A 14,918-nucleotide genomic window follows, 5' to 3' on the forward strand; every position below is an offset into this window, starting at 1 on the left:
TATTTATGGCTGCGGTTCGCATGTTAGTTTAATAACAGCGGAATGGAATTGAATGTGACAAATACTGCAGAAAAGGAACAACAAGAGAAACAACTGAACTCTTTCAACACAGCAGGTCTGGAACAAAAATGAAGATGAAAGAGTACAAATGTGGAATGGATTATAAATATATAAGATGTAACCGAGGTTGCTGTTTGTAAGGTGAAAATTAGACAGCTGGAAGAACAGCTTAATGACAAGTGAAGGATGTCATGTCAACTGGAGACTAAATAAGAAAGGAAGCAGCTAAAGGGGAATATGGTTGCAACAGGAGCAGGAAACCTGATTTTAAGAAATTGTATTAAATTTAAATAATTTGGTTCCATTAGTAATATTTTAGAAAATTAATAAAAATATTATTTATTTATTTATTCCCTGATATTTTATATCATTTATGAATACAACCCACCTTCATATTACAGTATATTATGATATTTTAATTTTACCATTTTTGTTTTTATTCTGTTCGGGTGTATAACTGCATAATAAAGGACCTGTATTTTCAATCCTGCAAAGAGTGTGTAATTTGTCCCTCCCCTCTGGCTCTAGGCCGAAAATCGTGGAAATCACACCTTTTGGTGGTGTGCGTGCACACAAACACGCACGCGCGCGCACACACACACACACACACTTCTATGTGCGTTTGCGTGTGTGATTGAAGTGGTATATTAAAAAGTGTCTGCATTTGCAGTGAAGAGGGTTGGAAGAAGCTGTCAATTTTGACTTTACCAGTATCTCATTCTTTCCATCTTAAATTCAGTTCTGCACAGTTTTTGCAGCAATCTGTGATTCTTTTTATTTAAAAAATCCTCATGAAAACTCTTAATCATTTTAGTGTCAATTTCTCCTAGTAAACACATTTTTCAATAAAGTCACAACACTTTTGCAAGTGTTCACTATGCATTTTTTGACACTTTCCCCAATGATACCGGCTAACTCTATGGGGCTGAGGACAGCTCAGCCCCTCCTCCCCCAGTATGTGGGGACAGGGCTGAGCCCCCCAACCTTGAGGGGCTGAGCCCTGGCAGGCCTCTCCACCACGGTGTAGGTTCCCACCAAGCTCCCCTGCTGTGTCAAAGGCATAGCTGTCAACTTTTCCTTTTTTTAAAGGGAAATTCCCTTATTCCAAATTGTTGGCTTTTTGCAGTATGGTAACGCTGCAGAGAGCTTGCTGGGGAGACCATGCATTAAAAAGAAAGGACTCAAAAATAACTTAAATAAGGTTTTAATAAGAAAAACAAAAACTCCTTTTACACTAAGTACATTAACAACCAAACCAGACCCAACCACCAACCCATCCCCCAGGGTAATGGGAGAGCTAGGTGCTGCTCCTTATATACTACACCCAAATGCTGACACACCTTAATCAAATACAACTCAGCAGCACCTGCTATGCTTCACAGCTGTAAAGCTGGGTCTCGTTATCTTACTCTGGCCCTTGCTCTGGCCCCTTAAAGACATACACATCAGGTGGAACAATGATGAACCTTTACATTTAAATAAACCATTCAACATTTCCCCTGCGGTTCATCATTGTGGAACAAAAACATAAAGCATATTTTGTACATGTCTTTCATGTGTAACCTTTGGAAGTGCTTTAGTAAAAATGTCCGCAATTTGATTGTCACCTGGAACATATTCAAATACAATCATTTCGTCAGCAATTAGTTTCTTTACAAACTGTAAACGTAACCGTAAGGCTCTAGTGCGCTGCGTATTGGTTTCTGAACACAGGATAGCAAGTCCGCTCTGGGAATCAAGGTAAACTCTTACTGGTAGTGTTACTTGCATCTGTAGGTCTGCAAATACTTGCAGATACCATTCTACATCACGAGTGGCCTGAACGCATGCACATAATTCACTCTCTGTTGTGGAGAGACAAATAATGGTTTGTGTCTGGGACTTCCATTCAAATGGACAACCGTTATAACAAAACACCATACCAGACACACCCCTGCAATTATTTTGTTCCACTGCATGAGATGCATCGCAGAAATTTCAAAACCTTTGTCAATACATGTTGTAAACTGCAACCTATAATGTTTGGTGTGTTTAAGGTACATTACCACTCTCTTAAGAGCAGAGAAACATTGCTTAGTGGGCTTTTCCACATTGTGATGCATCTTTTAACAAAAGCTTAACTGTTTCCTATTTTACGCTTGGTGAATAACACAAATCATAATCTTCGCCTGGAATTTGTTGAAAACCCCTAGCAACTAGTCTTGCTTTGTACCTTACAACTTCATTTTTGTCATTCATTTTAACTCTATAAACCCATTTTGAATCAATAAGTCTCATATCTGGGGTTTGTGGTACAAGAGACCAAGTGTTATGCTCTTTTAAAGAAGCTATCTCAGAGTTCATAGCTTTATACCAATTTGCAGCTTGTTGCTTAGGTAATTTCTGAACATCATTGTAGCTTTTTGGCTCAAAAACTGCCTTATTGGCATACACAGTATTAAAATGTTCATCTGCAAAACGTTGTGGCTTCTGTCTCTTTCTATCTGAACGTCTCAGTCCGGAAGGAGAGTCAGACTCCTCAGACTTAATGGGACTAAGTGAACCACTAGTTTCAGGTTGTAAATCATTGTCAGATTGAAGAGATGCCTGTAGGCTAAGCTCACGGTCAGAAAACTCAAGAGAATCTAACCTCCCCTTGGGTGCCTGTGACTTTAAATCATCAAACAAATCAGATTCAACAGACTTTTTGTCTTTTTCCATTAATTCAGAAGCACCATTTCCTGCTGCTGCTGCTGCTTCCTCTTCTTCCTCAGTATTATCTATACCGTTAGTATCTTGGAAAACAGCAACGCCATTCCAATTTACAGTTTGTATCATACTTCTGGTAATATGAAATTTGCCAGTTGCTGGTATGTAAATTCTGTACGCCCCCTGCTGGTAGCCCATTAATTTTCCCTGGACACTACGTTCACCCAATTTCTGCTTAGCGGGATAATGCATAATTACATCTGAACCCCAAATGCGTAGGTATTTCAGATTAGGGCATTTTTTAAACAGCTTCTCATAGGGGGTGACATCTAAACCAGAATGATAACTGCGATTTCTTACATAACAAAACGCATTAAGCGCTTCAGCCCAAAAGTCTTTGGGCAGATTAGCATCGTGCAGATACGTTTTAACCCCTGCCTGTAGGTCACGCTGCACAACTTCAACAAGCCCATTTTGCCAGGGACTTCGGGGGCAAGATAACTCATGAGTAGTCCCCTGCGCTTCCAGGAATTTCTCAAAATCCTCAGAAACAAATTCCCCGCCCCGGTCAGAAAATAGGTTCTTAATTGGTTTGTTAAAGTGCGTTTTTACCCAGTTGCAAAAAACTTTGTACTTCTCAAATGCTTGGGACTTCTCAGCTATTGCATAAGTCCAACAATATCTACTATACTGGTCTATCAGAGTAAGCCAGTACTTAGAACCTCCTAATGATGGTGGGAGTGGCCCAACTAAATCACAATGTACACGCTCAAATGGCTCATTTACTTTCCTATCTGAGCACCTACCCTTGCGTGCAACCTTAATCTTATTCTTGCAACAGGATAGACATTGCATAAAGAATTTACATGGTTTTAAGTTGAGGCCATTAACAATATTCTTTGTCTTAATTACATCAGCAAAATTCAGGTGTCCCAGAATTCTGTGCGCCTCATGGACACACCCGGAATGTGGCCTTACATTCCTCAACCCCTGGCTTGACTGTGCTGCTCTGCAATTTATAGGCGATTGGGAGTAGGTGCGAAAATACAGTCTATATAAACCATCAGATTCCCGGGCATATAATAGACGTTTGTTCCCATCGAAAAACTCACACATTGACTTTAAGAAACGCACAGTTATGCCTTGACGAGCAAAGCACCTTACTGACAATAAATTGTCCACTGACGGGCAGTAAATGCAGTTCACTATTGTAATGTTTAAAGAGTCAAGTTTAACAGTACCCCTGCCAAGCGACTGCAAGACTGTCCCACATTTCTTTGGCAGTTTTCTTATTTCTTATATAGACTACTTGCTGGTCGCTGACTGCCAAATTAATTATCGCCCTGGCTTTTGCATCTCCTTTCGACCAAGCATTAGTCACAGGGTCAGGAGGGTCGTCAGTTACATAGGTCCATACTTCTCTAGAGGTCAAAAGCGCCTCCACCCGAAAAGACCATAAACTATAGTTCTCATCTGTTAGCTGTGGGAAGACCAGAGCCTTCTCAGCTTCAGGAACCCGGTCAACCATTCTGGAACTCTTCCAGACCCACAGAACTACGCTAACAGGAGAAGGAGTTTTCAAACCTTTCTCAGAGTCCAAAAATATGCAGTCATCCACTCAGCAGCTGGGCCCATAACCAAAGATGTTGGCTGTTTGCAGTTTAGTAGCGCAGAGAGCTTGCTGGGGAGACCATGCATTAAAAAATAAAGGACTCAAAAATAACTTAAACTAGGTTTTAATAAGAAAAACAAAAACTCCTTTTACACTAAGTACATTAACAACCAAACCAGACCCAACCACCAACCCATCCCCCAGGGTAATGGGAGAGCTAGGTGCTGCTCCTTATATACTACACCCAAATGCTGACACACCTTAATCAAATACAACTCAGCAGCACCTGCTATGCTTCACAGCTGTAAAGCTGGGTCTCGTTATCTTACTCTGGCCCTTGCTCTGGCCCCTTAAAGACATACACATCAGGTGGAACAATGATGAACCTTTACATTTAAATAAACCATTCAACACAAATAGGATTCCTCGCAAGAAAAGGGAAATGTTGACAGCTATGGAAAGGCCCCGCTGGGCAGAGGGCCCCTTCCCAGGCCTTGCGGCCTCCTCATGACACCCGTGATGTCGGTGCCTCTACCCATAAAATATGCATTTTTATAAACATTGGTTGAAGAACAGCATCATAATTTTTTGATAAGTGTAGATTTCTAAGGAGGGTTGTGTTTCGATTCTCATATTGTTACAGAAAGTACAAATCAGATCATTTTGGTTTTAAATGCTGAGTTGAATGCCCCCTGCCAAGTAAATAGTCAAGTAACCTATTTATTTACTTCTCTTCTTTATATGATACTTTAAGGAAGCATATTAACGGGAATCTTTAAAATATACATCCAGGTGTTCGATTCATTCTCCTGATCTCAATATACATTGGTTGAGAATAAGTGAGGCAATTTCCCCTTCTCCCTACAAAACCAGATATTCAGTTGGACTGGCCCAAGGCATTTTGGCACCCGAAGTGAACTACAAAATGCCTCCCCCAATGCCAGAGAAGAAGGGGCACCTTTTTTGTCCTGTAAATGGACAGAAACCACTTTGAATGAAACATCACAAACATGTTTTTCCCCGTCATTTGTTTGATGCTCCTGATGTAAAGAGAGCTAGTTATTGCCTCACCTGTAATTATCACTCTGGTCATGACTAAGTCTCCCTTGGATAATGTCTCAATAGATTTCCACAGAATACCAGCCGAAGTCTAAACATGAAAATATAAAAAAAACCCTTCTTGTGATTCTAAACAAGGGAGAGGGCAGAGGAAGAGGAAGGATTTCTGCTGTTGTCTTTGTCAAGTTGTAGGATAGGATCTTGTTGTCTTTGTCCATGGCGTTTGTCCATGGAAATCAGCCCTGAGTGCTCACTGGAAGGACAGATCCTGAAGCTGAGGCTCCAATACTTTGGCCACCTCATGAGAAGAGAAGACTCCCTGGAAAAGACCCTGATGTCGGGAAAGATTGAGGGCACAAGGAGAAGGGGATGACAGAGGACGAGATGGTTGGACAGTGTTCTTGAAGCTACCAACATGAGTCTCACCAAGCTACACGAGACAGTGGAAGACAGGAGTCCCCCGCGTGCTCTGGTCCATGGGGTCACGAAGAGTTGGACATGACTAAATGACTAAACAACAACAACAGGATAGGATCTAATCTGTGAATTGGTAGGGAAGTGCTGTTCCTGTCAAGGCAAAATATTCTACTGAGGGTGGTTCTGAAGCTAAGGTTCATGTTCTAGACAGAAATAAGGGTGTCTGATGACGAAGAATATTTGCCTCAGTATGCTGTTGTTTATTGTGTCCGTTCTCTTTCATCTGCCGCATTTGGTGTGCAAACATACCATGAGTTGCACCATTGATGATCTGTCCAGAATTCCACATGAATACTACCAGCCTGGTGATCTTATGATTGGCGGAGTTGCTTCCCATCTCTTTACTGCTTTTGACAAAGAAGACTTCACAGAAAGGCTAACTACCCATCAGCTTCTTAATACCTTGTAAGGACATGTCAAAGAATCAGCTGGTACAGAAACATCCCCCAACCCTGAACATGCTTACATTTACCTAGTTTAAGATGGAAAGCCCCTCTCTATTCTGAATATTGAGCTTTACCTTAGAAAGTTTGGGGGGAGGGATCTTGAAAGCTCACCTCTCCTTTGAGGTGGAGATCTAAGAGCCCTAGATGTTCTCATCAAACTCAGACAAGATTTATAGGATACTCCTAGTTAAAAATGTGTCACAGGTCAGAAAATTATGAGAACTACTCCATTAAGCTAGGCTACCTACTTCTCAGCATTTCAGCACAGCTTTTTGTTAGATCAAATCAGTACCTGCAGATAAATGTTTTGTATATGTTTGTACTTTGTGCTTTTAAAATGTTTAATGGCCTCTGTTGATGTCAGTGTGTGAGTGTCAAAGTTTGATGCCTTGTGCTCTTAATGTGGTGCAGACCTGTTCAGCTACTTAGTGAGAGGAAGACAGGAAGGGGGAAAAGATTCAATTGTGTTTAATATTTATAGACAGGGCCTGGTTCAGGTACATTCATTTTGTTTGGCTTTGGGAACAACAGACAGTGATTAGCTGAAGGTTCTGAGCAGTGAAGAAACGGCAGTTAACTGTCAGTTGGAAGAAGTAATGAGACAGGTGTGAGGCAAAGACAAGAGAAAGCTGAGGTGAAAGCAGACAAATAAGACTTAAGCTCCCTAAACCCAGTTTGTTAACAATATTTTTTGGCGAAGATTAGAACAAGTGAGCTGGTGTGTATTTTAGGCTAAGAAGCTGCCCAGTTCTTAGCAGAAAAATGCCATAAAAGCAGATTTCTTAAATGAGCTCAACTGTCCAATCAGCCAGAAATAGGGTCTGTGGAGCTTTGCAGGCCAAAAGCAGATGTTACCTAGCAGTTGAATCAATTTGTGAGTGAACTGGGCAGGTGGCTGTTTAGGGAATTTGGTCTGGGGTAAAAGCCTTGTAGAGGTTGGTGTCAGCATCAGTATCTCTTAAATCTTTAAGTGTTGTCAAGTACATGCAGGACTCCAAAATAAATATAAGTATTGCCTCATTAGGGATTGGGGCGGGATTGAAATCAGTTCACATTTAAACGTGAACCTCCCAAAATTGGCTTGCTCAAAAGAAATAGGAAAAGCAAAACGGAGTCATTATTTGAAATTCACACTTCTCCAAATTTTGCAGTGCACTTCTCCAGCCAAGCAATGTATTAAAAAAATCATATACTGGGGTAAAGTATTTATTAAAAAATGCATATATTAGTGAATATGGTATAGAAGTCGACAAGTGGACTACAATGCATTCTTTTAGGAGAAATTGGTTTCCAGATATCTGTATAATAGGGCACACTGTGCACAAAAACGCTGAAGAATAATCACGAGGTGCTTGAAAAATTGCACAGCATATCATTTAAATAATAATAATTGCATAGCCTATCTCCCAAGAAATCAGCAGAAAATTCTCATTGCAGTGTTGTGCCAAAGAACTACCAGCATATTCCAGCCTTGGTATTTGCTGTCAAGGAGATCAATGAGAACCCCAAGATCTTGCCTAATATCACAATGGGATTCCATATCTATGACAGTTACTTCAATCAAAGGATGACCTACCGGGCTGCTCTGAATCTTCCAGCAACACTTATACCCAACTACAAGTGTGACACTCAGAAACATCTGATGGCAGTTATTGGGGGACTTGACATGGATTCCTCCCTTCAAATGGCAGACATAGTGGGCGTCTACAAGATTCCTCAGGTAAGATGCCTTGGAGATTTCACATTCATTCACCATGAATGAATCCTTTCCCCTCCCTAGCATGCAGCTATGTCACTGCCTCATGGGCCAGAGAGTCTAGAGAAGATGCTTTTGTTTGACTCCCTTGTCCATGAGAGAGTGAGGTAAAGAGAACTGCCTACTGTCATTACAACTGTCTTTGCCACAACAGCTGCTAGAGATGCACATACCAATTCCTTCTACTATATTTATGTCCCTTTATTTCCTTCTAGCTCACTTATGGTTCCTTTGCTCTAGAGTATACCGATGAAAACCAGTCCATTCCCTTTTACCGGATGGTGCCAAACGAAGCCCATCAGTACACTGGGATTGTTGAGTTACTTTTGCACTTTGCTTGGACGTGGGTTGGGTTGCTCAGTGGAGATAATCACAGTGGAGAGAGATTTGTTCAGACCCTGAAACCTCTGCTGTTCCAGAAAGGTATTTGCTTGGCCTTCTCAGAGAAAACCCTGAAAACCACATATTTGGCTGAGTATTATGCCATGTATTCCCAATGGATCCAAAGCTATCATGTTGTTATGGAAAGTAAAGCCAAAGTTGTTGTTTTCTATGGAGAAACAAAGTCCATGCTTGGCTTGCGAACAATGGTAGCACTAGGCGAATTGGAAAATGTGACCAAGACATCTGTGGGCAAGGTATGGATTCTGACAGCACAGCTGGATTTCACAGCATTGGCCTTTCAAATGAGCATGGATATGCAAGTCTTCCAGGGTTCCGTCTCCTTTGCCGTTCATTCAAATGTGGTACAAGGATTCAAAGCCTTTCTTCGGGTCCAAAATCCTTTTGAGGAAAATGGAAATGGCTTTGTCAAGCAGTTCTGGGCAGAAGTCTTTCTCTGTTTATTTCCAAACTCCAATACAGAGGAGCAGGCCAGTGGAACCTGCACTGGAGAGGAGAAGCTGGAAGAACTAATTTCATCTGCTTTTGAGATGAACATGTCTGGTCACAGCTACAGTGTCTATAATGCCGTCTATGCCATAGCACATGCTCTACATGGAATGCTCTTGCCCAGGACAAAATATAGGAGAGTGGTGGAAGGAGGGATGCGGGATCTTCAAATGCTGCAGTCTTGGCAGGTAATGCCTTTTCATGAAATATAATTTATTTAACATGAACTGTGCCCTGGAAATTAGTGTAGATTGTCTCCCAGCAGTCCTCTTAGTAGTCTTCTGAACTCCTTTCTCATGCCTTTACTCCTTCATTGCTATAATTTAATAAATTCATAAAACAAAAGACAACCCAGAATTGCCATTTAATTTGTCCATTCATGCTGCATGGCAGTAAAAAGGACATTGAAGAGTTTGGATTTGATATCCCGCTTTATCACTACCCGAAGGAGTCTCAAAGCGGCTAACATTCTCCTTTCCCTTCCTCCCCCACAACAAACACTCTGTGAGGTGAGTGAGGCTGAGAGACTTCAGAGAAGTGTGACTAGCCCAAGGTCACCCAGCAGCTGCATGTGGAGGAGTGGAGACGCGAACCCGGTTCCCCAGATTACGAGTCCACTGCTCTTAACCACTACACCACCCTGGCTCGGAAAACATTATTGGATCGGAAAACATTATTTTATGCTACCTTGAGCTCAACACTTGTTTTTTGGGAGTTGGAATACATATATTAAATCAAATCAAAAGTAATCACTCCCTACAGCACAGAACTCACCCACACTGCCCATATGACGTTCTCCTCCAAATCACTCTCTTCCCATACTTCTCTCTCCCTCAATCTGAACTTTCTTATTCTATGGACACTCCAAAAAGGGGAGGGCATGAGAAATTATGGATTGAGGGAGGGAAAGTTTGAGAAGGAATTGAGAAAAATGGATTTGTTGCAATAGTGTGAGCGCTTTAACCCCACTTTATTTGTGCAAACCTAATACAGTGGTACCTCGGGTTAAGTACTTAATTCGTTCCAAAGGTCCGTACTTAACCTGAAACTGTTCTTAACCTGAAGCACCACTTTAGCTAATGGGGCCTCCAGCTGCCACTGTGCCGCTGGAGCACGATTTCTGTTCTCATCCTGAAGCAAAGTTCTTAACCTGAAGCACGATTTCTGGGTTAGCGGAGTCTGTAACCTGAAGTGTAACCTGAAGCGTATGTAACCCGAGGTACCACTGTATTCTGGCATGTGCATAGTATGTGCAGAATTTCACCCCAGAAAATACTGACCATTTGGAGGCATTACTTCATCATTTCTCTTTTCTTTCAGTGCAGCTCCATCCCTTCCTTAGGACTGTCTCCTTCAACAACTCTGCTGGAGAAACGGTATCTTTTGGTGAGAACAGGGAAGTAGAAGCTGGCTTTGATATTACTAACATGGTCACTTTTCCAAATCACTCCTTCATGAGAGTCAAGATTGGAAGGATCGATTTGGAGGCTGCCCCAGGTCAGAAATTCTCCATTGATGACAACCAAATGGTGTGGCACAGAAATTTTCACCAGGTGGGGCGTAATTCCAACACCCATGAGATATAGGAAAACAAAATATTACGCACTTATCGATCATCAGCCCAGCACATACCTGGTTTTCTAGCCTCATTCAAAACATTTTCTTCTGCATTACATTAGATGTGCTTGCTGGATCAGGCCAATGGCCTACCTTCTGCACCATTTTTTCCTCAGATTGGCAAACCAGATGTTTGTGGAAAATTCACAAGCAGGAACTGGGCCCAAGAGCGCTCTCTACTCTTGTGGTTTCCATAAGATAGTGTTCAACTATTGTGATGCGTCCAAGGAAACGGGGGCAATTGGCAGGCCCCCAGATGGCTCCAGCCCACCGGCCAGTTGCCAGTCGAACTCCAGTCCTTGGTCTTGCATCAATCTGCGACTCAGAGCTTCAGAAGCCTTTCAGAAGTTGAGCACTCAAGCCAACAGAGATAACAAACCCTTCGCGATGGAAGGGCAGACAAAGGCATATGTAAAGCATATTTACAAGCAATTTATTCAGCATAGAACAGGACAAAGAAAACATGTCTGCTCTCCTTCATGTCCAAGAGCTAGAAGCAATAAAGCAAAAACTATACACACAACGTAAGTTCCCAGCAAGCTGTGCTGGAACGTAAACAGACATGTGACATACAACAACTCCACACATCTGTTAAGGTGGAACGGAACATCAATATCCTAATAGTGTCTCTGACCGTGAAGACAGAGCATAACCTCCCTCATGGCTAATAGCCACTAATAGACCTATCCTCCATGAATTTTTCAAATCCTCTTTTAAAACCATCCCAGTTGGTGGCTATCACAGTCTCCTGTGGGAATGAGTTCCATAGTTTAATTATACTGCATGAAGAGCTGTAAATGGACTAGACACTTTGCCGCAAATTACAACAGAGCTTTTAGCAGTTTAATACCCTTTCAAATCTTGCAGGCAATACATCCCCCCCAAAAAATCCCGCCCCCAATTTTTTTGTGTATTTTTAAAAAAATTGTTCTCTAATGTTCAATTTCAGTTCTTCTACTTGGGGTGGGGGGAATCACACCTAAGTTACCATAGTTTTGGCTTCAGAATCCTTAGAATTTAACTGAGACACCAAAGTCGCTACCCACCTGTATCCTAAGGAAAAAGAAACTGTGGGCTAGGGATGGAGGATAATTTCATATGGTTTACAGTTTTATGGAAACTGACAGAATCAGGTCAGAACACCATTATCTTTTAAGTTTCACATTTCTCTGAATTTTGTGATACAAAAGGACCAACATGGTTTGAAAAATACATATTGTAAGATAAAAGAAACTTACAAATGCAAATATTAAGATAGACATTTAAATGTGAATTTAGTTGTGGATTAATGTGGAAATGGGATGTAGTAAATTTATGATTAAACACAGTGCTTTTTTTTCTTAAAAAATGTTTAGGGGTACTCTCATTTTGACTCAAAATCACCATTTTATAGTTCAAATCGGGGAAAATAAATACAGTAAATGGACAAAGGTACAAAGATTCACAAAATGTTTAGAGGTACAGGTATGCGTACTCCTTCATCCCCCCCAGAAAAAAGGACTGATTAAACATATGAAATTTATATAGACAGGAAATATACTGATTTGTCCTTTCCAAAATGCCGCACCCTGCACCTCTAAATAAAAGAAGTACCACAATTTCCTGCCAGTCCTCTACCCCATATACTATTTGCCCTTTAAGGTTTTGTTTATAGAAAACAGCATCTTTAGAGACAAATAGCAGCCATCTTTAAGCAGCAACCCAGCCTGGGCCCCCAGGACAGATCAGGAGCATGCTTTATCTTAAAAATAAAAGCCCTTCTCAAGTATTCCCAAAAGAACTTGTGAGGGTTCAAACTAAGAAAGGCTGTGCATGCTCAGTGCATAAACTCCACCCACAATGCCTTCCTGTGCATGGCAGCAAGTGTGAAGGGGACTTCTAACTGCATTTGGCTAAGTCCTTTAGAATCCTCCTCCTCATATTTGGGAACCATGATAATAACACAAAGTTACAAATCACAAGGAGACTTCTAAGCATGTTCAGTGTTTCAGACCTTCCCATTCAGTATGGTAAAATTGTTGGTGCTAGAGGTAGTCTCTTTATGTATGGAGACAAAATGGGCAGGGCTACTTTTTGAATGCCTGAAGGGGGCTCAAAGATGGTCAGTTTGGTCCTGCCTTTGGAATAAGTAGTTTAGTGTCTTCTTACTTCTAGCTGTGGGTTGGAAAACAGAAGGCAAACATGCTATGAATTTCTGTGTGCTAAAATTTTAAAGTATTTGGTTAAATGGGCAGGTTCCACCTTTTTCTGTGTGCAACCCAAGTTGTCCTCCTGGTTCCAGCAAGGAGAAGAAGGAGGGGGAGCCATTCTGCTGCTATGATTGTGCTCCATGTCCTCAAGGCAAGATTTCATCCCAAAAGGGTAAGAGACACAAGAAGTATACTTTGCAAACTATACGTCGTGTTAGAAGTTGTTGAAAAGATCAGGCAAATAATTGGTACGCATTGTTAGATTGGAGAATGGCATCACAAATTTTTAGAGAAGTACTTATTTTTCAGGGCAACTGTATTTTGGTTCATGTGTTGGTGAAAGGAGTGCAATTTGGGTAATCTTTCCATACAAAGGGCAACAAAACCAAAGTTCTCCATTCTTATTGGCAGACATAAAGGAATATGGACCTTTCCTCGCAAGAAAAGGTTTATAACCCATGATTCATCTTTGTCAGGTTAAAATACATCAGGCAATACTGAGCTAAATGGACCAGTGACTTGGTATAAGATACATTCCTTAGTTCCTGTTCTGAACAATTGATACAAGGATGATTTCTATTTGTAGTTACCACCATTGTCCAACCAAATTGCAGAATGTGGTTCCATATTGGCAACATATCTGAAATCTGAGTGTATTTTCTCTCTCTCCAGACATGGATGAATGTGTTGCATGCCCTGAAGATCATTATCCAAACAGGGACCAATCACAATGCATTCCAAAGACCATCAGCTTCCTGTCTTTTAAAGAGCCACTGGGGATAAGCTTAGCACTTTTTTCTTTTTCTCTCTCTCTCCTCACAGTGGTGGTCCAAGCCATCTTCATTAAACTTCAGGACACACCCATTGTCAGAGCAAACAATCGGGACCTCACCTACACTCTCCTCACTTTCCTCCTGCTTTGCTTCCTCTGCCCGTTGATCTTCCTCAGCCCTCCAGAAAGAGTGAGCTGCCTGCTCCGACAAATGGCTTTTGGCCTTGTTTTCACAGTGACTGTTTCTTGTGTTCTGGCCAAAACAATCACGGTGGTTCTGGCCTTTGTGGCCACCAAACCAGGATCCCGAATGAGGAAGTGGGTGGGGAAAAGACTGGCAAGCGCTATTGTGTTTCCTTGTTCCCTTATCCAAATGGGCATTTGCACTGTGTGGTTAGGAACCTCTCCCCCATTTCCTGATTCCGACATGCACTCTGTTATGAAGGAAATCATTCTAGGCTGCAACGAAGGGTCAGTTGCCCTGTTTTACTGTGTCCTGGGCTACATGGGCTTTTTGGCCATTCTCAGCTTTGTTGTGGCCTTTTTTGCCAGGAAACTGCCTGAGAACTTCAATGAGGCCAAATTCATCACCTTCAGCATGTTCTTGTTTTGTAGTGTTTGGATCTCGTTTGTTCCAGTCTACCTGAGCACCAAGGGGAAATACATGGTGGCTGTGGAGATCTTCTCCATCTTGGCCTCCAGTGCTGGCTTGCTGGGCTCCATCTTTTTCCCAAAGTGCTACATCATTGTGTTGAGACCTGATCTGAACAGCAAGGAGAAGTTAATAAAGAGAAAATAATAAATTATCCTATCATCTTTGTTTTTTGTTTTAGTAGAATGTGGGCAATATAATCTCTCATGATCCTTATTGTATGATTATATATTTTTTTGTTTAGTTACAATTGCTATGTGCAATTTATTTGAGAATTCTCTGTGGTCACTGTGAGACAGTTTTCCACAATCTTTTTGGACTTCATGGTGCATTTGGAAAACAAAGAAGCTGTAATGGATACCACAAAATATTGAGGCCTGTTTCATAGGATTCCCCTCACCCCGTCTTTCTGCTATCCCTCTTGTTTTCCTTTGGCCTGCTTTTACAATGAAGGTGTGTGAACACCCTTTTGCCTTGGAGATGGGGACAGGGGAGGAGGTATTTGGTAAGGCTAGCTAAGAGTCCTTTTTATTTGTGTGTGCGCTATGTTCTGTATTCTAAACGCTTTTAAAATGTTGATTGATTTTATTTGTCAACTTATAAGACTACTGGGTCTTAGGATCTATATTGCTTTAAATCATTGGTGTAGGTCTTGGGAAGGAAGTCCAATTCCATTGCTGGTCATGGAGCAAACTGGAA

At 41.5% G+C, this 14,918-nt stretch overlaps 1 protein-coding gene across 1 annotated transcript; it reads left to right on the forward strand.

Annotated features, from left to right (window-relative positions):
- Positions 1-6,194: 6,194 nt before the first annotated feature.
- Positions 6,195-14,373, forward strand: LOC128399668 (vomeronasal type-2 receptor 26-like). Its single transcript, XM_053361330.1, has 6 exons — positions 6,195-6,301; positions 7,780-8,062; positions 8,314-9,177; positions 10,315-10,542; positions 12,841-12,967; positions 13,468-14,373. Exons 1-6 carry the CDS (start codon positions 6,210-6,212, stop codon positions 14,364-14,366), a joined length of 2,493 nt encoding a protein of 830 aa, XP_053217305.1. The 5' UTR covers positions 6,195-6,209; the 3' UTR covers positions 14,367-14,373.
- The last annotated feature ends 545 nt before the right edge of the window (positions 14,374-14,918 follow it).

This window comes from Podarcis raffonei, chromosome 13 (genome assembly GCF_027172205.1).
Source record: "Podarcis raffonei isolate rPodRaf1 chromosome 13, rPodRaf1.pri, whole genome shotgun sequence".
NCBI classification, from domain to species: Eukaryota; Metazoa; Chordata; class Lepidosauria; order Squamata; family Lacertidae; genus Podarcis; species Podarcis raffonei.

What these genes read in the sequence shown, in the direction of transcription:
- LOC128399668 (XM_053361330.1), top strand. Translation starts at nt 6,210, where the DNA reads ATGATTGGCGGAGTTGCTTCCCATCTCTTTACTGCTTTTGACAAAGAA. An exon ending in CATCAGCTTCTTAATACCTT is followed by an intron (nt 6,302 to 7,779) that starts GTAAGGACATGT and finishes TTCTCATTGCAG; the next exon opens with TGTTGTGCCAAAGAACTACC. An exon ending in AAATGCTGCAGTCTTGGCAG is followed by an intron (nt 9,178 to 10,314) that starts GTAATGCCTTTT and finishes CTTTCAGTGCAG; the next exon opens with CTCCATCCCTTCCTTAGGAC.